Source organism: Lampetra fluviatilis, chromosome 34 (assembly GCF_964198595.1).
Source record: "Lampetra fluviatilis chromosome 34, kcLamFluv1.1, whole genome shotgun sequence".
NCBI classification, from domain to species: Eukaryota; Metazoa; Chordata; class Hyperoartia; order Petromyzontiformes; family Petromyzontidae; genus Lampetra; species Lampetra fluviatilis.
Genome location: NC_136308.1, coordinates 5,283,472 through 5,306,592, shown reverse-complemented (window position 1 = coordinate 5,306,592; position 23,121 = coordinate 5,283,472). Strand labels below are relative to the sequence as shown.

General features: G+C 48.1%; 1 protein-coding gene across 1 annotated transcript in view; it reads left to right on the top strand.

Moving 5' to 3' along the window:
* Window positions 1–21,481, top strand: part of LOC144944313 (semaphorin-3A-like) — a 28,147-nt gene extending 6,666 nt beyond the window's left edge. Inside the window, exons 4-14 of the mRNA XM_078872377.1 lie at window positions 232–374; window positions 1,032–1,149; window positions 2,500–2,569; window positions 3,924–4,068; window positions 4,684–4,903; window positions 6,199–6,290; window positions 7,900–7,941; window positions 9,215–9,372; window positions 11,008–11,075; window positions 13,270–13,415; window positions 16,210–21,481. Of these exons, the coding sequence (XP_078728503.1) occupies window positions 232–374; window positions 1,032–1,149; window positions 2,500–2,569; window positions 3,924–4,068; window positions 4,684–4,903; window positions 6,199–6,290; window positions 7,900–7,941; window positions 9,215–9,372; window positions 11,008–11,075; window positions 13,270–13,415; window positions 16,210–16,695 (1,688 nt within the window). The 3' untranslated portion in view covers window positions 16,696–21,481. The remainder of the gene's footprint in view (window positions 1–231; window positions 375–1,031; window positions 1,150–2,499; window positions 2,570–3,923; window positions 4,069–4,683; window positions 4,904–6,198; window positions 6,291–7,899; window positions 7,942–9,214; window positions 9,373–11,007; window positions 11,076–13,269; window positions 13,416–16,209) is intronic.
* Window positions 21,482–23,121: the final 1,640 nt, after the last annotated feature.

Genomic DNA, 23,121 nt, shown 5'->3' with positions numbered 1-23,121 from the left:
CAGAGCAGAGAACAACGCCAAAAGGCGAACAGCACAAAGACAATGCACGTATCGGAGCATCTATAGCTCGGGTTGAGCATCTACCGGCAAAAAAGGTCTCATTTTGTGGCCAAAAGTAAGTTGTCCTCCGTATATTTTTAAACAACGGGCGGCACGTGCATCGGCGGGTGGCCACCACCGAAACTGCTCGGCTCAACATCCGGGCGGGCGGTGGAACGTTGTCCGTCGCAGAGCCCAAGTTCGTGGCGGCGTTCTGGGTGCCCGAGAGCGACAACGCCGACGACGACAAGGTGTACTTCTTCCTGCGCGAGACGGCGCTGGAGGGCGAGTTCGCCGGCAAAGCCACGTACTCGCGCATCGCTCAGCTGTGCCGCGTGAGCTGCCCACCCAACCACCACCACCACCACCACAACAACAACCACTACGTGGTGGTGACATTACCACGGCGCTTCGCATAACCTGTCAGGCCACACGGTTTACTCCGTAATCTTGTACGGGGAAATTGAGTTTTCAGGGCCGTAAGGCGTACTGCCGTTTCAATACGGGCAAAAAAAATTGTCTATTTTGTGTTTCTACCTTGTGATGGGACTTTATAGGATGAACGTTGACATTTATAAGAGCACGTGGTGACCAACAAGGTCTGAATTGGTCTGTAACAAGGTAGGGCACTGATAAGGGGTTGACAGGTATGCGTGCGGTGCGAAACAAGTTCAACTTGCATCCGTGCCGTACACATGCCACACTCATTTAACGACTGAGCAGAGCTAGGGGACGCCCGGAGCCAGTTCAAATATTGTTGTACGCGAATGTAACTCGGGTCGCCGGGCTCGTAGCGGCAGCTGGGCTAACCACTGAGCGCGCCACGCTTGCTGAGCCCTCTCCACCCCGCAACGGGCAATGCATGAATGCCGACGCCGTTCCCCTGTGCCGCACGAGAGGGAGCTGTTGCGTGCGCGAGTGGGCTGCCAGCCGGCCGGCCGACCTTTTGACCCCGCCGTTCGCATTCCTCGCGGCCCCCGTTGCTTCTGCAGAACGACATGGGCGGCCAGCGGAGTCTCGTGAACAAGTGGACGACCTTCCTGAAGGCCCGGCTCATGTGCTCGGTGCCCGGCGGCGGCGAGGGGGTGGACACTCAATTCAACGAGCTGCGTGAGTGGTCGTGCAACTTCCACAGTCTAAACTAAAACGATATATATTGGTTTTTGTTTTTATTTTACCAGGTCAGGGCCCACTGAGCAATAGAGTTCTATTTGTTTTTGACGGCTCAACGAAGTGGCTTATCACGTGGGAATTTATAGTAGCGGTCAAATGCTCTAAAAAGGCACGTTGATTTTAAATGCGTGAGGTGAAAAACAGGAGCAGCCACGTAAAAATCCACAGGGCCACTGGGAGAGAGACAAGCAAACTCCAAATGTACATGCATTGATGAGCTGCGTGAGTAGCCGTGCAGCTGCTCCCCGGCAACTTCACAGTCTAAACTAAACTAAAATTATATTTTATTCTACCAGGTGAGGCCCACTGAGATATAGAGCTCTTTTTTATCCCCAGAAGCGACCTGCCCATCACGAATGGCGACTCAACGAAGTGGCTGATCGCGTGGGAATTTATAGGGTCAGCCAAATACTCTAAACCCGAATGTTGATGCTAAATTTGGAGGTGAAAAACTGCAGCAACCGGAGACAAATCCACACGACCACGGGGAGAGAGACATGCAAACTCCAAATACACTCCATTGGAACCTCATTTGCCAGTAAAAATATGATAATGGGTTTTTTACCCTTCTATCTTATTATGTGCACTGTCCTTGACAGTGCATACATTATCAGAGTTACGTTTTTTGTTTGCATTATGACTGCAGGTATTGTGGTCTATGCTAACATGACTCCTTGTAAAAAAAGGTGTCAGTTTTGTTGCCAGATAGAAGGGTAAAAAAACCAATTATCCAAATATACTGTACAGACATCAGGGTCAGGAGTCAACATCTCTCCACCGACATGAGCCAGTGATTGATGGCGTGCGCCTTCGTCAATTCCGTGTGCCTAGCATGGCGGTTGGCGTGAGCAAGTATATCCTTTGCCCAAGTAATTCATCCAAATGAAAGAGTTCTCCCCATGTCCCATATTGTCCTTCCCCGCAGCTCCCCGCACCTCTGATTTGCACGGTTGGCTACGTACGGTGCGAAAGACTTTCAACATATCCGGCAACAAAACTGACACCTTTTTTACAAGGAGTCATGTTTGCATTGACCACAATACCTGCGGACGGAATGCAAACAAAAAACACAACTCTGATAATGTATGCACTGTCCTTGAAGTTGATTGGTCCACACCCGAGACAGCTTTCCTTAGAGCCTAGTCTCACATGGGGTTGGACCAGATGACGCCAAAAGGCGCACTTTTTACTGGCAAATGAGGTTCCAATAACGTTCAACATACATGCACGAGATGCACTGCTTGGGTTGATGGTTTAACATTCGGTGTTTTTTTTCTTTCTGCGCAGAGGATATCTTCATGATGCCAACGCGAGATCCCAAAAACCCCATCTTCTACGGGGTCTTTACAACTTCGAGGTGAGCATCTTTTGCCGCCACTTACAAGATTCCCCGGCTTTACATAGATCCTTGTCCCAGCTCAAGCCAGCAGGCACAAAGTGCCTTGAACGAGCAGTTCTCCGTTCTTTGAATCTGTAGTGTCACATCACCTGGACAATATTTATTGCAGTCTTTTTGATACATTTTTTTTTAATATAAAATACATTTTACCCAGTCCAATTAAAATTAAAGGTTCTTATATTAAACTCGATTTATTAGAATTATTGACAAATGTACCCAAGCTTTCTTAAATGTGATACTTTGCATAATTGTCATTATGTTGTACATGCTTCTAACCCAGTTCTCCCTTGGAAAACAGATGTTTAGGCTCAGTGGGCTATTACCTGCTTATAAATAAAGTACTTAATACTCATGCCACTTCCTTCCAGCTGGCTCGGGAGGGGAAAGCTGAGACCCACCAATACACCCGAGTCGGTTAATAGGGATCAGCCCTTGGGCAATGGCAGAGCCGGGATTTTGAGGTAGGGGGGGCAACCCCTCCAGCAATGAAAAATGATAGAGTTGTTAGTAAGGACTTGTCCCTTGCTGTTTTTTCGACGCGTGTGCGGCAATGGCGCAGCCATCGATCGAGGGTCAAATTCCAACCGCGTTGTGTGATCGGCATCGCGCTCGCTGAAGATATGCCTTCAGGGAAGTCGTGTACTGTATACGCAACTGCGCACAATTCTGTGAGTCACTTATAACCGCTTTGCCGTTACTTATTGCCAATTATGGACTCAGACTATTGTCCTATCATCTCATAGAGTCCCTGGCACGTAATACTATGCTACACAGTGACAGTGGGGGTCGCAAAATGCCGATTTATTACTAATAAACCCCAATGATCCGATCGAAATTAGGGATTTCGATCGGATTATTGGGGGGGCACGTGCCACACCCCCCCCCCCCCCCCGGCCAGTTGGCCGCTCTCAAATTCCATGTGCCAGCTGTTGGCTTTGCTCGACTCGCGTCCCGGACATCATGAGTTGTGTTATTGAGACAATTATCCCTCCCTCATCAAGGGACCGTGCTATGTAATTATTTAGGTGAACATTTTTTCGCCCACGTTTGTGATTTACTGTGGCGAGGCGTTTGCACGGTGAGCAGCGGTAGAGAAAAGTGGGAAAGTATACGAATGTAACTGTTCGTTTACCCTCATGAAGACTCAAGCACAACCAAAATTATTGGTAATGTAAAGGCTAATTCGTCAGGAGGCTTGAGGCTTGGGTATGTATGTGCCCACAGGTTCGCTCTTAGAGAAACTATTATAAATAAATGCAGCAGGCACAACTAGAATCTGTGTCGATGTCAAACCCACGTGTGTGCTTCCCAGTCCCATTTTCCAGGGCTCGGCTATATGCCAGTACACCATGGCAGACATCAGGCGCTCTTTCCTGGGACCGTTTGCCCACAAGGAGGGTCCCAGCTACCAGTGGGTGCAGTATCAGGGCAAGGTGCCCTATCCCCGCCCCGGCACGGTGAGTCACCCCCATCCTACGCTCATCATCAGCAATAATTCATCTTTATACCGCACCTGCTATCGCGTTCACCGGCTGCTCGAGCAGCAATCTCCACATCAAGCCCACTGTGCTCACTAGGGGCAATGGGAGCTCGTTAAATGCATGTAAAGATTGGTCGACAAGAAGGGCAATGCAAAACAAACGGGACAAACTGGTATGAAAAAGGCAAAAATAGAGTAAAAATGTAAATGCTAATGCGCACGTTACACGCATTGTATCACCCGTATAAAACTCTGCTCTGTTAATATCACTCACAGGTTAATGGCATGCATAATGAAACCGTAAAGAATACAGAGTAATTCTATATATTCTACTTTTGTGGGCCTCCAACGTGGGATGACAATTCAGTATGAATATTTTCATCTCGCGTAATCAGTGCAATTGAAACAAAAATTCAGATACGAGTACAGCAAAAACTACACGTAATTACACACAGTATAAAAAAACATACATACCTAAAAAAAAATACTGGGAAGATGGAGATTGCAGACCGCGTGACCGTGGCCACAAACTCATTGGCACCCACTGCCATCCACCCCACGCCCACCGACCCCTCCGCCCCGAAACCGCCAGTGCCCGAGCAAGACGTTCGGCGGCTTCGCGTCGACGCACGAGTACCCCGACGAGGTGCTGAGCTTCGTGCGGAGCCACCCGCTCATGTTCTCGCCCGTGCACCCGTCGAGCGGGCAGCCCATCGTGGTGCGCACCAACGTGCCCTACCGCCTCACCCGCATCGCCGTCGACCACGTGGAGGCCGACGACGGCGCCTACGACGTCATGTTCATCGGCACCGGTATGACGCTCGCGCGCACGTTAGCCCGGCAGCGCCCGGCGGCGAACAGCGGCTTCAGGGTCATGCGGAGCCGGCGAGCCTCCTAACTTTGAGAAGGGACCTCCCAAAAAAAATATCTGACGCTTTTGTTGTAGCGGTAAATGCCCACTTTTGTAGGCCAGTGCTTTTGCTCACTTTGCGCCGCATGGGGGTACGCTGCAGATCGGGGGTCCCCTAGCCTAAGAGGACTGCCTTTAGAGGTGGTTTGTTACATTACGGGAACAACACAGGTGCAAATATTGGTATTGCCAACGTATTTTTAAATGAAATACTGTAGTCCTCTGATAATGTTTCATGCTAAATCCTCTGGGGCATTAGGTAATTAAAGCCCTCGCTATCATTGTCTTACTGCCAGTTGCGTGCCGCAATTAAAATAAAAGTTTGGTTAATTAAAAGTTTGATTTATCTTTACAATTCGCACGTCACGTTTAAAAACTAGAACTGAAAAAACCAAGGAAGAAAACAGCAATGGAGTGCTTGGCATTCGGCATGGGTGTTACTAATGTAGTGAAGGGGAAATATTGAATTGAGTATACACAGAGGGTCCCACCCTTCCCATCAAAGCGGTGGGACCTGGGTCTACGCAAGTTGTGCGCAGTTTGTCTCGACTTGCCGAGCGGAAACGAACATCCCCTCTCACTATGGGACCTTTATTGCCAGTAACAAAATACAAGAATATGTTTTACCCTTTCTGGCAATAAAACAAGGAATCCTGTCTGCATTAACCACATGTATCGATTTAAAGCTTTCGTGACTGCAGGGATTCATCTTCTTGGTTCTTTCGGTAAAGTCACGTAGAAGGGAAATAATATTTTATTATTCCCCTTCTACGTAGAAGGGAAATAATATTTAATCGTTTTTAATGGGAAAAGAACGGATAATACACTGTAACGTGATAATAAATGTATGTTAATAGCTTCAAAAAGTCAAAGAGTCTCCACTTGTTCACCATCATTGTCATTTTATTTCCCTTCTACGTAGAAGGGAAATAATATTGTATTATTTCCCTTCTACGTGACTTTACCAAAAGAACCAAGAAGATAACCAGATGTACTTGTGGTGAACATGCAATCGAAAACATGCTCTGGTAATATATGCATTGCCTTTGAAACTGATTGGTCCACACCAGAGCTGATTCCTTGAAAAAGAATTCTGTTTGGTGTTTTAACATCGTACGACACCTGTTTTATCGCTAGAAAGGGTAAAAAAAAAACTATTGTTACATCCCCTCTGACTCTACCCTCCCTACCACCCAGACGTAGGCACGGTCCTGAAGGTCGTGCTGGTGCCCAAGCAGACGTGGCAGGACCTGGAGGAGGTGACTCTGGAGGAAGTGCAGGTGTTTAAGGTACGGCGGCGTCCTCGTCCGCACCAGGTTCTCGGTGATTCATGGCAATTGGTGGTCAGCCACATACAGGGTGCTTCGAAATTTTGTTTTTTAACACTTCTGAGAATTTGCAACAATACCACAGGAAATGTGCCTCCAGGCTCTGGAGACCACCTGGTGAAGATTCCAGGCATGTGTTGACAATGATGGTGAACAAGTGGAGACTCTTTGACTTTTTGAAGCTATTAACATACATTTATTATCACGTTACAGTGGATTATCCGTTATTTTCCCATTAAAAACGATAGTCCCATTAAAGTGTTAACATTTTTTTAAGCACCCTCTATTTTGAAAAACAAATATAGTTGCTACCTTTTCCACGGAGCAAAACCCAGACATGTTTCTCACTCAGCCTTGGTCTACCAAAATTGTGCAGGATGCACTGTAAATCTGGACATTTGCACAACTGGGCTTATTAATGATTAATTCCTGCCATCTGAACACACGGTTTCCACCTGTCCATGGCAAACCCGAACAAGTGGCAACTTTACACATAAGAGTCTAGGACACCTTTTTCGACTCAAGCCTCGACTCCTTTGTCAGCCGGAAATGGCACTGATAGCGAGTGTTGATATATGTGGTCAACCTGCGATGTCCTAATTGTGACTGCGGTGAAGAACCGTCCATGACTGGCATCCCTGATCGCTGCGCCGCAGATATATTTTGCACGAACTACACGAGGCACAAATGGAATATATCCGGCAACCGCAGATGCCATCGAATGTCTTGCCAAACTCAACATACAGTTATAAACTCCGTCCGTTGCTTATCAAAGCCCGTATGAACAAAAGCTTTTACGTGATACGTAATCATTGTCGACATTGGTAATCAGTAGCGAACTGTATCGTGGCTTTTGCTGTGTCTGTGCAGTGTTAGATTTTTGTTCATCGCGTGTCATGGAAAGCGGACAATTTTATGATTGCGACCGTTATTTGTTTATCTAAGAAAGCCTTCACGACTGTCTTTTTTCAAGAGGGTCCTTCATTAAGATGGTTGGCCAATTCCTTCCTGTGTATTTTCTCCATGTGTGAGGAAACGGGAGTGACCGGAGAAATGCCACGCGCATGAGCGTATCACACTAAACATTCGTGCAAATAATAACCTTCATAATCACGTGCATTAAGTATGCAGGAAAGCCTCAACGAGTCTCAATAATTTTTTTTTCAGGAGGGTCAAGCAATTGAGATGTTTGGCCCATTGCAGTAACGAGTTCGTGGCAAGTGGGCAGGCACCCCGCACCTCCGATTATCACGGTTGGCTACGTACAGTGTGAAAGAAGTTCAACGTACATACAAACCGGAGCACACAGAGCCAACCGCACAGATGGATTCAATACACTTGCCGTGGTGTTATCTCCTGCCCACTTTGTCTCATGGATTTAGCTAACACTTGCAAAACGTACGTCTGCGGGGTATGATTATGTTGGCCCGATAACATAAACCCGATAGGTTGTGCGGCTGCCAACAGTGCTTAATTTGTTTGAGGACCGTGTAATGTAGATTTATATTAAAATGCTTTCGTTAACGAGCTCCAGTGTAATGTTTATTTTTGTCCCCCTTGTTTGCTTTAGGAGCCCATGCCGATTCTGTCAATGGCAATATCACCGAAGAGGGTAAGTGGGGAGATCGTGACCTCTGCTGAGACGGAGAAATAAACTGCGCTTATTAAACTTGAAATTACGGCTGATGCGGCTCTTTGTGAGAACGTTGGCCGCCTCGGGTTAAACGCGTGAGAAAAAAAGTCCTTCGTGAAATAACCGACACGCTTTCCTGTGGGTGCTGGAAGAAAAAAAAAAGATCTTACGATTGTTAATTTTAATTCCGCTTATTATAAGCGATTTATGGAAATGCCGAGATTGAGTTTTTAATTTACTGATGGCTTATCAAATCCACTTTTGGAACCATTCCTATGTCAGTATTAGGCATGGAACCAGTGATCCCTCCCCCAACATCAATTCAAAAGACATGTAACCAATCTGCCCCCGCAATTACATTCAAGAACTCTCAACGTTGCGGTGAATGTGCCACGTCTCAGTGGCTGCAGGGGTGAAAGTTCACCCATCACATAGGACATACGAACTGAACAAAAGTCAAATTCTCAAACGCACGATTCTACGCTTGTATCACGAGAGCTAAAATCTATTCTAGTCGATGGGGGTCAGTGCATTAATACGTGGAGAGAGCTGTCATAATTCAGAGTTTTCATTGCATTCAAGAATTAGCTGAATTATTTGTATGTCATGGAATCTCGTGGCTCATCTCAACGATGTGTTTCGATTCCCGGGAATCCAGTGGTGTAGCCGTCGAGTACATCGGTGGTGCAACTTCACCAGCACCAGGAGTGGTCCATGGGCCAGAGAGGCCCAGGTTCCAGGCAGCAAAGAAGGGCGAAATTTGGCAGGACATTTCATTCCTTGCATCAGGCCCCATCGTGAACCACTCTACTCTACTGGGTGGTTACACCCACCTATGTTTTCCCACCTGATTACAATTAGCATCACCCCCCCCCCCCCCCCTTATCTAACATCAGCCATTTGACCACTCTCGGATTCGCGCCATTGCCGGCGGCGATTCCACCCACGTGAGAAACGGGATCCTTCATCGCGGTGGCGTTGGTCCGCAAGCCAACCACCGCAGCGCGGTGCCGGGCATCGGCGCTTCGATCTCCTTCCCTGCCACCAGAACCGGCCCTAGACCTTTGGGGGCCCTAAGCAAAATTTGGTTGGAGGCCCCTTTGATGTATGATTTTTTTCACCCACTAGCTAGCAGTGACTCTAGGGGGCCCTCTGCTGGCCACGGGGCCCTTTGCAATTGCAAGGGTCGCTTAGTGGCTGGGCCGGCTCTGCCTGCCATGTGACGCTGTGCACGTTCTCTCCCCGCGAGCAGCAACAACTGTACGTGGGTTCGGAGACCGGCGTTACTCAACTCGCCTTGCAGCGCTGCGGCATCTACGGGAAGGCGTGCGCCGAGTGCTGCCTATCGCGGGACCCGTACTGCGCCTGGGATGGGAACTCGTGCTCACGATACTTCCCCTCCAACAAGAGGTGCGCCGGCCACGCCGTCTGGTTGGAGGGTTTTTAGGGCAAGGGCGGTGGTGGTAGGGGGGGCGTTCTCACTCGAGGGCCAAATCGGGACCTTCAGATACCTTTGGCAGGCCACACATTTAGTTCTTACCAAGCCTTCATTACGCTACGTATGTACGTTGAGCTTCTGTCGCGCCGCGAGGTAGCCAACCGCGCTTATCGGAAGTGCGGAGGGAGAACTACAAACTAAAGTGTAAAAAAAAGAGTTGTAAAGAAAATTGTCTTCCATCTAGATGTTAAAGTGTATAAGGCTCAATGACTGTGTAGGCTCAGAACTACAGTACTTTAAAGACAACTGGTGACTTGAGTGCACTAAAATTATAAAGTGTTGCCCGGTCAAAAATATTCCCCGCTAGTACCCAATAAGTGTAGCTCATATTCTTCGAGCGATGGATAAATATTGTGCGTGGGCTAATTCGAGCACACCCGTCTATGGGGTCATGGGCCAGATGAAATGAGGCTGCCATCTCACCCCCCTGCCCCACCCTGCATTATGGGTTGAATATCCTAGCTGAAAAGTATGAAAAGTGAAAAGAAGCCTTGGTGAAGCATCATGTGGGGTTAGGGTTCAGGTTAGAGTCATTCGAAAATCCAGTACGAGTTGTTGGTTGACTAGTTTGTTAGTTGTGGCGTGATGTTGACTCCCTCGCCCGGTATGCAGGAGGCCGTGGGTTCGATTCCGATCCTGACTCATGTATATTTGGAGTTTGCATGTTCTCCCCGTGGCTGTGTCGACTTTTCCCCGGGTCCTCCGGTTTTCCCCTCCACGTTTAGAAACATGCGTTTTAGAGTATTTGGCTGCTATGAATTTCTTCACAAGCCACTTCGTTGAACTATCATTGGTGGCCAGGTCGCTTCTGATGAAGAGCTATATAGCTCAGTGGGCCTTACCTGGTCAAATAAAAATAGCAAATCGTGTGGTCGTTAATTGTAGATCTTGCCCTTGGTTGGCTCGAGTGCTTCTGCCCGCCATGCAACTCACCCCTCCCTCCCACTGCGTTGTACTATCTTTAGAGTGTTTGGCCACTTTCTGACATTCACAGAGCACGTTCTTGCCACGATCACTCGGTGGGGCTTCTGTGTCTCATGGGCAGAGGCTGGTTCGGGGAAATGTTTGAATTCTATTCCAACAAATAATTATGTGGCAGACAGATGATGGGCCCTACCAAAACAGAGGGCAGTGTCATCATCATGACCTTGTTTATTGAGCTAACAGACATGATGTACGCGTCCCAGATAAGTTTATTTTCCTTCCTGGGTTGGTGTCAACAGTTTTCATCAATTCAAATGCATGCTTGTTAGTTAGAGGTATACAAATAAATCGCAGTATCAAAATGTGCATCCGTTGCTCTGATACCAGTCTTTCCCAGTGTAAATGTTTACAGGTGTTCTTGAAAAAAAATACAGTTGCTGTTTTAATTTAATACTGTCACCCTTCTTACCTGCCCACCATCCACCCACCTATCTCCCTACTTACCCATTCACCCACCCATTTACCCACCCACCCACCTACCCATTTACCTACCCACCCATCTAACTACCTACATGTGGAAGGCACTTGATAACTTTGGTTCGTTCTGCGGTTCCCACCTACAGGCGATCCAGACGTCAGGACATCAGGAACGGAGATCCCATGACCCAGTGCTCTGACCAGTTCCACAACTGTAAGCAAACGGTCCCACACACACACCCACCCACCCACGCATCCCACACACCCACGCATCCTACACACCCACCGCATCCCACACACCCACGCATCCCACACACCCACGCATCCCACACACCCACGCATCCCACACACCCATGCATCTCACACACCCACGCATCCCACACACCCATGCATCTCACACACCCACGCATCCCACACACCCACGCATCCCACACACCCACGCATCCCACACACCCACGCATCCCACACACCCACGCATCCCACACACCCATGCATCTCACACATCCACGCATCTCACACACCCACGCATCCCACACACCGCACGTATCTTCCACTGCCACACGTCCGCTGTTAAAGCGCGCTCCGCGTGCTTACACTTGGCCATAGGCGCTCTTGACTCTGGGTGGTTTCCCATGAACGTGATGTTCTGAGCATTTGTATCACTTGTCATGTTTTGCGTGCGTTCTGCTTAAGTTTTCATGGTGTCTGTGGGGGGGGGGAGGAGTGTTACCACTTACAATGAGAAAGCGCGATTCAACTTTTGATGAGTTTCATTGAGTGTGAATCAGCGCCAGTGTTTTGATTGTCTGCCACTGCGTGGTTACGTTTGCCGGTTTCTGCGGGCGCTCGGGAGGTTGCGAGTTAAAAAAAAAAATCTTAAAACATATTTGGATTTAGAAAGTGTCCACACGTCTCAAGATGCTGTGCGACAATGATTACGGGCAGGTGCAAATTAAAAAGGTAAATGATACGTGTAGCTTAATTACCCCGAAAGTCTCTTAATATCCCTTCTTCAGAAAGATTATGCATTGGGATGTTTGGCCAAATTCATTTTTGTATTTTTGCACGTGAGGGGAAGTTGTAGTGCCGAGAGAAAACCCGTGCACAGATGGGATCATAAACCACCTTGCAGCCCAGCGGGGTTTGGGAGTTTCCACAAATCTATGAGATCACCAACCCTAGACCCCAGCCAACACAACCACAGCAATCAAGTGACATTGAGAGTCAGTTCAAATATTCGTATTTAACATTTTTGCTCTATGTATTTTGTGCAATTCCACGATTGTTCCACCACTCGAGTGCTTGCGGCTTGCTGCAAGTGTTTAACACAATGCTGAGTCCCTTGCTATAGCTGATAACGACCAAATCACTTAACGACCGTCTTTTGGAACCAATAGCCTTCGTTAGAGGGGTTTTACTGTACTTGCTATAAGTTTTTTAGTACTTAATGCTGAATGTGTTCAACACTTTATAATTATATTTGACAGTTGATGACAGTGTTTAGTGCTTGTTGAGCATTTCAGCATGTTTAAGGTTTACTCTTGAATATTTAACACTGGATGTTGGTGTTTCGCACCTGCCATGTGTGAATGAATGTTTAGTTTCTAACACGTGTACTTTGTGCATAGGATTAATGATACGAGTGCATAGGCCCCCGCTATCAATGCTTTGCACTTTGATGTCAGCATTTAGTAATTTATACGTTTGATGCTCACAATGATCGTTCAGCACTTTTTGTGTTTCGCACTTGCTACGGGGTATCTGGTGTTTGCGATGAGAATTTTCTTCTGAGTGCTTGCCGAGCTCTGATGATGATGTAACATCACCATCATCATCAGAAACGTGTGGGAGACAAAGGCCCGCTGCGCAAGCCATTGTCCACTTGCCACCGCATTTCAGTCCTCCCGTATTGCGCACAGTCTGTTCTCCTATAACGCCGCTCGTTGAGATGTAACGCGACGAACGTATCGGGGAACACATCTTTTTTATAACGCGGACGCGAAATGGATATAACGCGATCAAGTGAACGAAACTACGTCGCGCGAGTAGGCGTGAGCGGTCCTAACGGCCGCCTCCGCGTAGCATCGCACGAGGCGGGATGCTGCTGGATGCTTCTTGATGCTTCCCACACGCCTCAGTCTTTGTTCAGCCTGCGTACGCATCTCACGTGTTATCGTGGATCGTGCTTTACTCTATATTATATATTTTTTAATATATATACTGTATATATAACGCGATTTTTCCATAACGCGGTACACTTCAGGAATGCAACTACCGCGGCACAGGAGAACAGACGTGTACTTATAAGCACTTATTAGTTGGCGCGTGCTCTTTGACCGCGAGCGTTCGCCGCCCGTTCCCCGCTGAGCGTCTGCCGTGTCACCGCGGTCATCGTTCACCGTTTGCAGACAACCCGGACGCGGCGGTGTCTGGCGAGAGGGCGGTGTACGGCGTGCAGAACAGCAGCATGCTGCTCGAGTGCGCCCCACGCTCCCGGCAGGCCCGCGTCTTCTGGCTCCTGCAGAAGGGACAGAACATCGAGGAGCGACAAGAGGTGGGCTGAACCTCTCACCGCACGCGCGTGCGCGTGCGTGCGTGTGTGTGTCTGTGCCAATGTCTGTCTTTCACACCGCTCTATTTATTTGTTCGTCCGTTCCTCGGGATGTGGATGTCGCTGGTGAACAAGCATTCGATGCCCTGTAGCCGATGTAGTGCGGGTCCTCCCACAATGCTGTTCGCTGGGGAGTTCGAGGGTTCTCTCCCAACGGCGGTGAAAGAGGGACAATGTGTCCCAAGTTAGGGGCGGTGCGTGACCCAGAGGGGAACTTCTTTCGCACCGTACGTAGCCAGCCATGCTAATTGGAGGTGTTGCCCTTCCCACGTGGCTTCTGCTGCTCAGTGATAGAGGTCTCATGTTTGGGAAGTGCTTATGAGTTGCTGCAGTGCATCCCTTAGGTTGTACGCACTGCAGCCACAGGACACTGGCACGTGGGAGGAGGTGGACCTTCACACTATTTGTGCTGTAGTCTCGGGACCAAAAGAACCCCACCCCCTGCGATTTCTGCTCAACCGATCGTGTTTATGCCCATCAGGGGGAATGAGAGGGCTTGTCACACTTGATAACGGAGTGAGAGAGGCTTCAACGCGGTGGTGCTTGTGATGTGGTTTCTGATCCCAGAGAGCCTTCATTATGCGATCTAGTGCCACTTAAGCAGTAGTGGGTGCACAAAACAAGCGACGGGTTGTTGACACGTGGACATTGCGAGCAGCACATGGGCAAGCTCCGTTTAACGCGCTTCGCCCATGTGTGACATTTGTATAAACCTTGCGAGTAGGCACTGAAGACGGCGATAGTCAATCAAAGGGACGTGAGTAATGGTCGATGGCAAGGAGGGCATAAGTAATTTTGTCTCACTTGCACTCCCTTTCCATGCTTTACCCCCTTGAGTTTCCCTGATGATTCACGCCCGTGGGTGCCTCGCCTGTGCGGTTCTGGGTGGAGTCGCTGTCGTTTGTAATCCCATTGTCGCTAGCGTGGTGTGGAAGTTGATTTTGGGCTTCCCCATGGTCGGCTCGGCCTTAACAGCACACCCGATGTGTGATGCCACAACGTCGTCGGTGGTGCTGGTCGCGACAGTTTGTGTGTCTCGTGCAGGGGTCTTCGTTTTTCGCGTGTGCCTGTGTGTGCCTGTGTGTGATGTGTGTGCATGTGTGTGCATGTGTGTGCCTGTGTGTGCCTGTGTGTGCCTGTGTGTGATGTGTGTGCATGTGTGTGCATGTGTGTGCATGTGTGTGCCTGTGTGTGCCTGTGTGTGCATGTGTGTGCATGTGTGTGCCTGTGTGTGCCTGTGTGTGCATGTGTGTGCCTATGTGTGCATGTGTGTGCCTGTGTGTGCCTGAGTGTGATGTGTGTGCATGTGTGTGCATGTGTGTGCATGTGTGTGATGTGTGTGCATGTGTGTGCCTGTGTGTGCCTGTGTGTGCATGTGTGTGATGTGTGTGCATGTGTGTGCATGTGTGTGCCTGTGTGTGCCTGTGTGTGCATGTGTGTGCCTGTGTGTGCATGTGTGTGCCTGTGTGTGATGTGTGTGATGTGTGTGCCTGTGTGTGCATGTGTGTGCCTGTGTGTGCATGTGTGTGCCTGTGTGTGCATGTGTGTGCATGTGTGTGCCTGTGTGTGATGTGTGTGCCTGTGTGTGCATGTGTGTGCATGTGTGTGCATGTGTGTGCCTGTGTGTGCATGTGTGTGCATGTGTGTGCATGTGTGTGCATGTGTGTGCATGTGTGTGCCTGTGTGTGCCTGTGTGTGCATGTGTGTGCCTGTGTGTGCATGTGTGTGCATGTGTGTGCCTGTGTGTGCATGTGTGTGCCTGTGTGTGCCTGTGTGTGCCTGTGTGTGCATGTGTGTGCATGTGTGTGATGTGTGTGCATGTGTGTGCCTGTGTGTGCCTGTGTGTGCATGTGTGTGATGTGTGTGCCTGTGTGTGCCTGTGTGTGCCTGTGTGTGCATGTGTGTGCCTGTGTGTGCATGTGTGTGCCTGTGTTTGCCTGTGTGTGCCTGTGTGTGCATGTGTGTGCCTGTGTGTGCATGTGTGTGCCTGTGTGTGATGTGTGTGCCTGTGTGTGATGTGTGTGATGTGTGTGATGTGTGTGCCTGTGTGTGCATGTGTGTGATGTGTGTGCATGTGTGTGCCTGTGTGTGCATGTGTGTGCCTGTGTGTGCATGTGTGTGCCTTTGTGTGCATGTGTGTGCCTGTGTGTGCATGTGTGTGCCTGTGTGTGCATGTGTGTGCATGTGTGTGCCTGTGTGTGCCTGTGTGTGCCTGTGTGTGCATGTGTGTGCCTGTGTGTGCATGTGTGTGATGTATGTGCCTGTGTGTGCATGTGTGTGCATGTGTGTGATGTGTGTGCATGTGTGTGCATGTGTGTGCATGTGTGTGCATGTGTGTGCCTGTGTGTGCCTGTGTGCGTGTTTGCGAATGTGTTTGGTGTGCTCACTTGCGTGCATACGTGTGTGTGTCTGTGTGTTGGTGCTCGCTAACAACACTTGCCCCAGCGGTCTGTTGAGGCTATATGGGGGATCTTTGTTTGTCCGTGTTTGGGGAGCGGTGGTGTAGAGGTTAGCGTGCCGCGCTACGAACCCGGCGACCCGAGTTCGATTCCCGCTCACGGCCAACACCGGTGTCGAAAATCTGAACCGGTCCTGGGCCTCCCCTAGGTCGACTCAGCCTCAAATGAGTACCCGGTGCGATGTGTAAACATCGCCACTGGGGAGACGAAGGCGGTCGGACGTAGTGCTGGCCACCCATCCACGTGTAAACCACTCGTTCCCCTCCACGCCGCGCCAGGTGATCCCAAGCGACCGGGCGAGCGTGACGGAGCAAGGCTTGCTCCTGCGCACCCTGCAGCCCGGCGACTCGGGCCTCTACCTGTGCAAGGCGGAGGAGCACGGCAGCTTCGTGCAGACGCTGGCGCGCTTCTCGCTCTACGTGCTCGATGCCTCGCAGCTCGAGGGCGTGCTGCTCCTACAGGACGTGAGCCGGGCCAAGGGCGGGCCGGGCGACGCGGCCGGTGGCCCCGGCCAGAGGTCCTGGTACCGCGACGTCATGCAGCTGCTGAACCACGCGGAGCTGCGGCCGGGTCTGCGCGAGCTGTGCGAGCGGTCGTGGTGGCGTCGGCAGCAGCAGCAGCACAGGCCACGGGTCGTCCTGTCGCCCGGCACGCCGCGGGCGCACCCGCAACCTCGCCACGTCAAGTCCAAGCAGCTGCGGGAGCTGCACAGGGCTCGCAACCGGCGCACGCAAGAGAACGACAGGAGCCCGCGTAGCGTTTGACGCGACGGCTTTTTTCCCTCGTCCCCCTGCGCCCCTTCTCTGCCGTTGGTCCCCGCCGAGGAGGGCTCGAGACGAGTGACTCTTTTCCGTTTTGTGTTCTCGGTATTTGTTTTGTGGAGCGCACCACCAACCGATAGGGACGGGCGAACACAGCAGGTTCATTGCCCCGAGCAGGTCGATGATTAAGGGTTCCCTCGAGCCAAATGGTTGCGTACTGTTTTCGTATTGCAGGTGCAGAAGAACCGCTTTCGACCAGTCCTCACATCCACCACCCCCCGCTCCACCGCCATATCACCCTGTACCAACCAAATTGAACGTGCCATTTTCCGTACGGCCGCTGGAGTGCCTGTGACCATGTAACACTGCTTTTATCTGGTTCATCAGAGCCACGCCGTGTGCACGCTGCGCTGGAAACAAAGCCACACACACGACGGCGCGTATGTTGATTGCGAAAGCTCAATTGTATTTGAGCGTGGGCTTCTTTGGTGGTACAGGTGATGATACGGCGTGTATCCATTCCGTGAGATTTGGTCAAACTCGACGATAATATTAAGGTGCTTTTATTTTTGCATTCGAGGGCCACAGCAGTTGAAAGGAAATTTGTTGCTGCACAAAAAGGGACACATTTGGAAAGTGAAATGCAAAATCATGTGCGGTGTTAAACGCAAGTAGGTCGTGCACCTGCATGGATTTCCACAATTTTAGTTGTCTTTTATTCCCAGTTTAATGACTCTAGATTATTTCAAACATACGTCGGAATCATACGTGTGTACGATGCCCTGAGTTCCATGTAGTAGAGTGTCAATTATTACTTTTCAAACCAGTTAAAATCAAATTATATTGAGAGGAATAATCCCTCATCAATGATTTAGTCGAGCTTTCGTGCGCACCTAAAGTAAAAACGTCTCATAAACCGCGATAGTTATCTTTTTCCCTAAATGAGTCATTGTAAGCAACTTGCACGTTGATAACTTGATAGCAAGTGGCGATAAATAAACATCTCAACATAGATTTATTTTATTTTTCTAAATGAATGTTCCATTTGCAAAGAAGATTATATACGTGACTACGATATTAACGGGTGACAAAAATGGACCCCCCCCCCCCCCCCTGAATTAAATAAGTTAACGACACAAGCTATGTGGTCAAAGGCACGAGAAGCATAACTTTGCCAAATATTCCTAGGACCAGCGAATTGACATGGGCCCTGAATCTGTGTGTACGTGCTATCATGCAGCGTTGGGCGCAACTGTGCGTTTTAAGGTATAAATGTTCACTCTTACAGTACTATAACCACGTGTCTCTTCTCTCATATTATCATATACAGGGCGTCCGTACGCTTGTGCAGTGACGATGGCAACGCGTAGGGCAGTATCAGCCACGTGCCACTAGTTCAGTGAATCGAAGTAATAATCATTTGTTTGGAAAATAGAGAGGTTTACCTGTTTTTAAAAGCTATAGCGTCGATGTCGTAATTTATTCAACTGTAAATATTTATACTCAAGTCTTGTCAGTGCCACACCAGTTCACATGCTCCCGTTCATTCTTGGTGATTTTCTTTTGTAGTTTGTTTTTGCTTTGTTCATCATACTTGTCACGTGAGGGATGCTGCCAGTGGTGTAAACGGTTCGCACACTGGATCAGCAATCCGGAGTACGCCGATTTCATTCTCCCGACACAGCAGTTGCAACAATAGGGGCGGGTTTCTTAAATCTGCAACCCCCATCCCCCCCCCCAACCCACCTGTGTCCCACCCAGCACGATCAATGGATGATACATCGTAGTTCTTGAACAGCAAGGTCACGTGATGTCGGGTAAAGTGTGGGTACTACAGAATCCTTCCAAGGTGGCTCGCCAGCATGGAAGCGTCGGCCAACATAACCCTCGAGAAGGACTCTATTAAGCGTTCCCCGTAGCGGTGGCCCTTGCCAGCAGTGGCATGAGCGAGCAATTGCAGGGCTGCACCTTTATCTTTTACGGGCATGTAGTTCCTTATCTAGACATGTGTACGACAAGTGGTAAGACGTTTATTAGGTTTATTTTTACACAAATTCTAAATCGGGTAAAGAACAACAACAACAACAAAACAACCCGCGCATTTTGTGAAATCAACCAAAGTGGAAACGTTTATCTTGCGATTACGGTCGCCGCTGCTGCCTGCCCTTGTGACTGGTGAGTGAGGTTGAATGAAATCTTCAAGGGTCATCGCTGGCATCAACCTTTACAACGCAATGTTTTTTTTTAGCACATTTGTTTTTAAAGTCGAACGTTCTCCCTTGCAGACGTGTAGCGTTTACTCACTAAGACTGAAGGTGCAGAAAGACCGCATTAATTCACTTTGACATTTTAAAAGCATGTGTGCACAGTCAAACCTATACACTCATAATGCACGCTTGCTCGTAATCTAAAACAGCATGATTTCAACCTGTCTAAACACGCATCGCCAATTTCTGTTTTTTTTTTAAGTTGAAACGAGTTGTTTCAAAAAAAAGTTTTAAAATTCACGTTCGAAACGTTAAACCTTAACATAATACTAATAAAATGATGTTAAGTTTGCCAGCAGGGATTTAACAACGTTTGATTCTAATTAAGCTTGTTTGTGTAAATATGATTTGTTGGAAACTGCCAGTGACACGCGCCTTTCTCAGAACCCAGGCTGAAGATTCGGTGCCATTCTGCCTCTACCAAGGAAGGGTACCAACTCTTAGAAGACGGGAGGAGAGTCTGTGTAGACTGCCTGCCATCCTTACATGTCCAAGGTGTTCAGACCAACTTCATCCTTAATGTCTGTGGTTGTTGTCAAAGCATTGTGCGGAATTAGTTGGACAGCAGAATTGCATTAATGCCGGCTCCGTTTTAATTTGGCATTTTTTTCTGACCCGCGTTGGGCCTAACCTTATGTTTGGTTTAGCGTATAACTGGGCTAGCCTGCTGTTACACAAGCGATAATTATTATCAGTTCGATTCTGTTCCCAGTGTTGCCGATAAACGTTAAGTGATGGGTGGGGCTTGGTGACATCATCGGCATCATAATCCGCATCTCACTGGGCGAGGCTTGTGGGAGGTTTCCCATCTTGCTGACTCTAGTTTAGTCGATCTTAACTGTGGGACGCTGGTTCTCATGCGCAGGCAAAAGAACAACGCAGATCGATTGATTGAGCCTGGAGTCACGGTGATGCATGAGCCACATTAATTGTAGCCGCAACCTCTGTGGGATGCCCTCGCTCGAACGTTGCCTTACACGTAAACTACAGACACGCGCTTTATGGAGTTTAATATCATTACCAAAATGTGTGTCTTTGCATCCACTGTTTCGGGTGATCCAATGCATAGATGCCGAAATGAAATAAACAGGGAGAAATTACAGAGACAACAATATTATAATTTCAAAGCCTCTGTATGTTTCGCCACCATCAATCTCAAGATGCACATTCAATCGCTGAGCACTCTGCTCCATTGCTACGTGGAGCCGTCGCTTTTGCAATGCTGCATTCAATCGCTTGTTGAGATGGAAGGAAGGTGGGCGTCTTTCGGGGTGAATGAATCACTGGGGTATCGATACATGGAATTGCCCTGTACATCACGTCGTTCGGAGACTCCAGGATGAAGGGGTAAACTGTGTTTGCCGGTTCCGCAAGGTTTGATTCATTAAACCACCAAGGCTGCTGTAACGATATTCCCATCGTTACATCAGATGATCCCGTTGTGAAGAGCCTTGATGTTGGAGCTGACCACGAGGGCAAAGCTATGTTGGTGTATGGTACGTGTCAGGTTTTGTACGGAGTGATGCATAACCTTTCCATTTACTTTGAGACGTGCTACAAACGTTCTGGGGGGTGGTTAGGGTTGTTTTGTACATGGAAAAGATAGAGCTTTTTAACAAAATAATTTTACACTTATTTCTGTCCCCCTAAATGTTTATTTAATTAGGCGTGCAACTGTTTTTCTTTTAAGGTGTTGGTATTTTTTGTTTGTGTATAGGTTTTGTTTTCAAGCGGTACTAGACAAATCGATTTTCTATTTATTGTAAATACTCTGTAGGACAGCATTGCTTTTGGACATACTCGGTTGAAAATATATTTCACGTCAAACAGAAACTGTTAAAACGAGGACAAAGTGGTGGTGCTCGATACATTTGGCCACAAGAATGGGGCACTGCTTCAAAAATAAAAAAATTAAACCCAAACAAATATTAAGAGGCCAAAAAACGTAACATTTGTTATGACACAACATCAGCTGCAAGTAGATTATGTCCGTGTCATGCAGAGTTAAATGGCTTCGGAAACGAATCCCATATCGTTAATGCTGTTGATGCCCTTTTCGCTTTCTTCGCTGCGCTTCAATCGGAATGAAGATCCAAGCCCACGTTTGTATTTGCAAACCCCTTGTTTAAGAGCGATACTCTCCTGACACTGCTGTTCATCCTCAGCGCACGGAGAGCTTGTGCAGGGAAGAGTCTGCAATAGCGGGAGAAGAGGTTGGTAGGGCACTTCGTTCGGGCTGGTGGGGGGGGGAACAAGATGAAAAAAACCTTTGCTGATAAAGGCGTCCACAGCCAATTCACAGAAATGCCACTGCGCTAGATTCTGAGACATTTTCAGCTGTGTATGTCTTAAGTAAAATTAGATGACACACATTTAAAATATATATCACAGTCATGAACTATAAACAAGTAACGTCCTAAACCGACTAACACGTGTTACAAATGTTCATTCATTGTCCGGCTCCTCATAACCACAATGAACTGAAGAACAAAAAACTCAATAAAGGCTTTTCGTTGTTACCATTCTGTGTGTTACGCGTGTGTCTATGAACAGCAGCACTGCAAATGTCCGAAGGGTCATCTTCCTCAATTGACGATGGGACTAAGGAGTCTGCATGATTGCCTTCCGTTTAAAATTTTATTTTAACAAAAACACCAATAATAATTGCAATTATCTACATAGGAAAGCCTAGGTAAGTACGGTAATGTTTGAGGAGGGAATTAGCATTGTGATTGTTTGAGCACCGGTACCTTTCAGAGGCGTTTGTGAGTGGGAATAAATTGAAGGGTCTGGAGAAAACCCATGCATGCAGTATCAGAATATTTATTAATACTGGAGGAATCCTATGAGCTATAAAGCTCTTTTTCACAGATGTCCAGTGGGGCCGGGTCATAACGTTCCACCAACAAACAGTACAAAAACACGATAGGAGTGCAAAGTATAGGAAAGGTAAGCAAATCGCTCAATAAAAAAATACAAATAAAACTAAACTATATTCTTGGTTCTTTCGGTAAAGTCACGTAGAAGGGAAATAATAAAAGAATAAAAATATAAAACAAACTATTTTTATTTTACCAGGTGAAGCCCACTGAGCCATTCGCTTTTTCAATTGCGACCTGGCCACAAATGTAAGCTCAACGTAGTTGCTTATCATGTGGAAATGTATAGCAGCCAAATAATCTAATCTAAATCGAAACACACGTCTCTAAATATGAAGGGAAAAACTCCACGCGACCATGGGGAGAGAGACACGCAAACTCCAAATTAACAGCAGGCGTCAGAGTCGGGATCGAACCCGTGACTTCCGGCATACCAGGCGAGAAAGATGACATCTCACTCAACACTGACATCTCCTGACCACAGCTCATACTCGTAGCCCTCACGCCTACAACACTGCCCACGTCTGGGTTTGCCACACAAAGACAAGGGGGCAAGGGCTGTAAGCCAAGACCTTTGAAGGCTAGAAGGGCATACAAGGGGGATGGTATGGCAAGCACTATGCTTGACCGCCTTTGTCTCACCAGTGCCCATGTTTACACACTGCACTACAAACACACACACATTGTGCGTTTGACCTGGTCACAGGAGTTCAACAACAACTGTTATGGTTCAGAGCATTGCACTTGAGGACACTCGCTTGTAATGTTTCGGAGCAATAAAATTGTTTGAAAGCCGCCTTATTTATGAGCCCTCGTGTGTGGCAGGAAAGCCCATCTGGCACGAATCGCGCAGAGGAGGAAACAGAAGATACCATCGTCTACACAACAACGCACATTTTAAAAACTGACAGCTTGGTCGCAATCCAATTTTTTTGTTGCCAAAATAAGGATCAGTTGAGTTGAACCCTGGGTCAAGTGAACATTTTTGCGAGTTTGATGACACAATTCTGGCTTTTGAAAAAATCTTTTGTGGGGGCCCATTGGACCAGCAGCTCCATTTTTAAGTTCTAACCGTCGAGTAAATGCTGGTTAAGGTATTTGACACTCGTGGTGAGGTGTTTTTCCTCTTTTTCTTCTTCAAAGTTCGCCCAATTTGGCCACAACCTCTTTATAGTGAGAGCAGAATTCATCGATGGACGACGAAGGTGGATTGCACCATTGCTCATTCTGTTCAGTGTTGAGCATTCGCCTAACGTTTCTTTAACGTGGGCTGCATCGTGCCC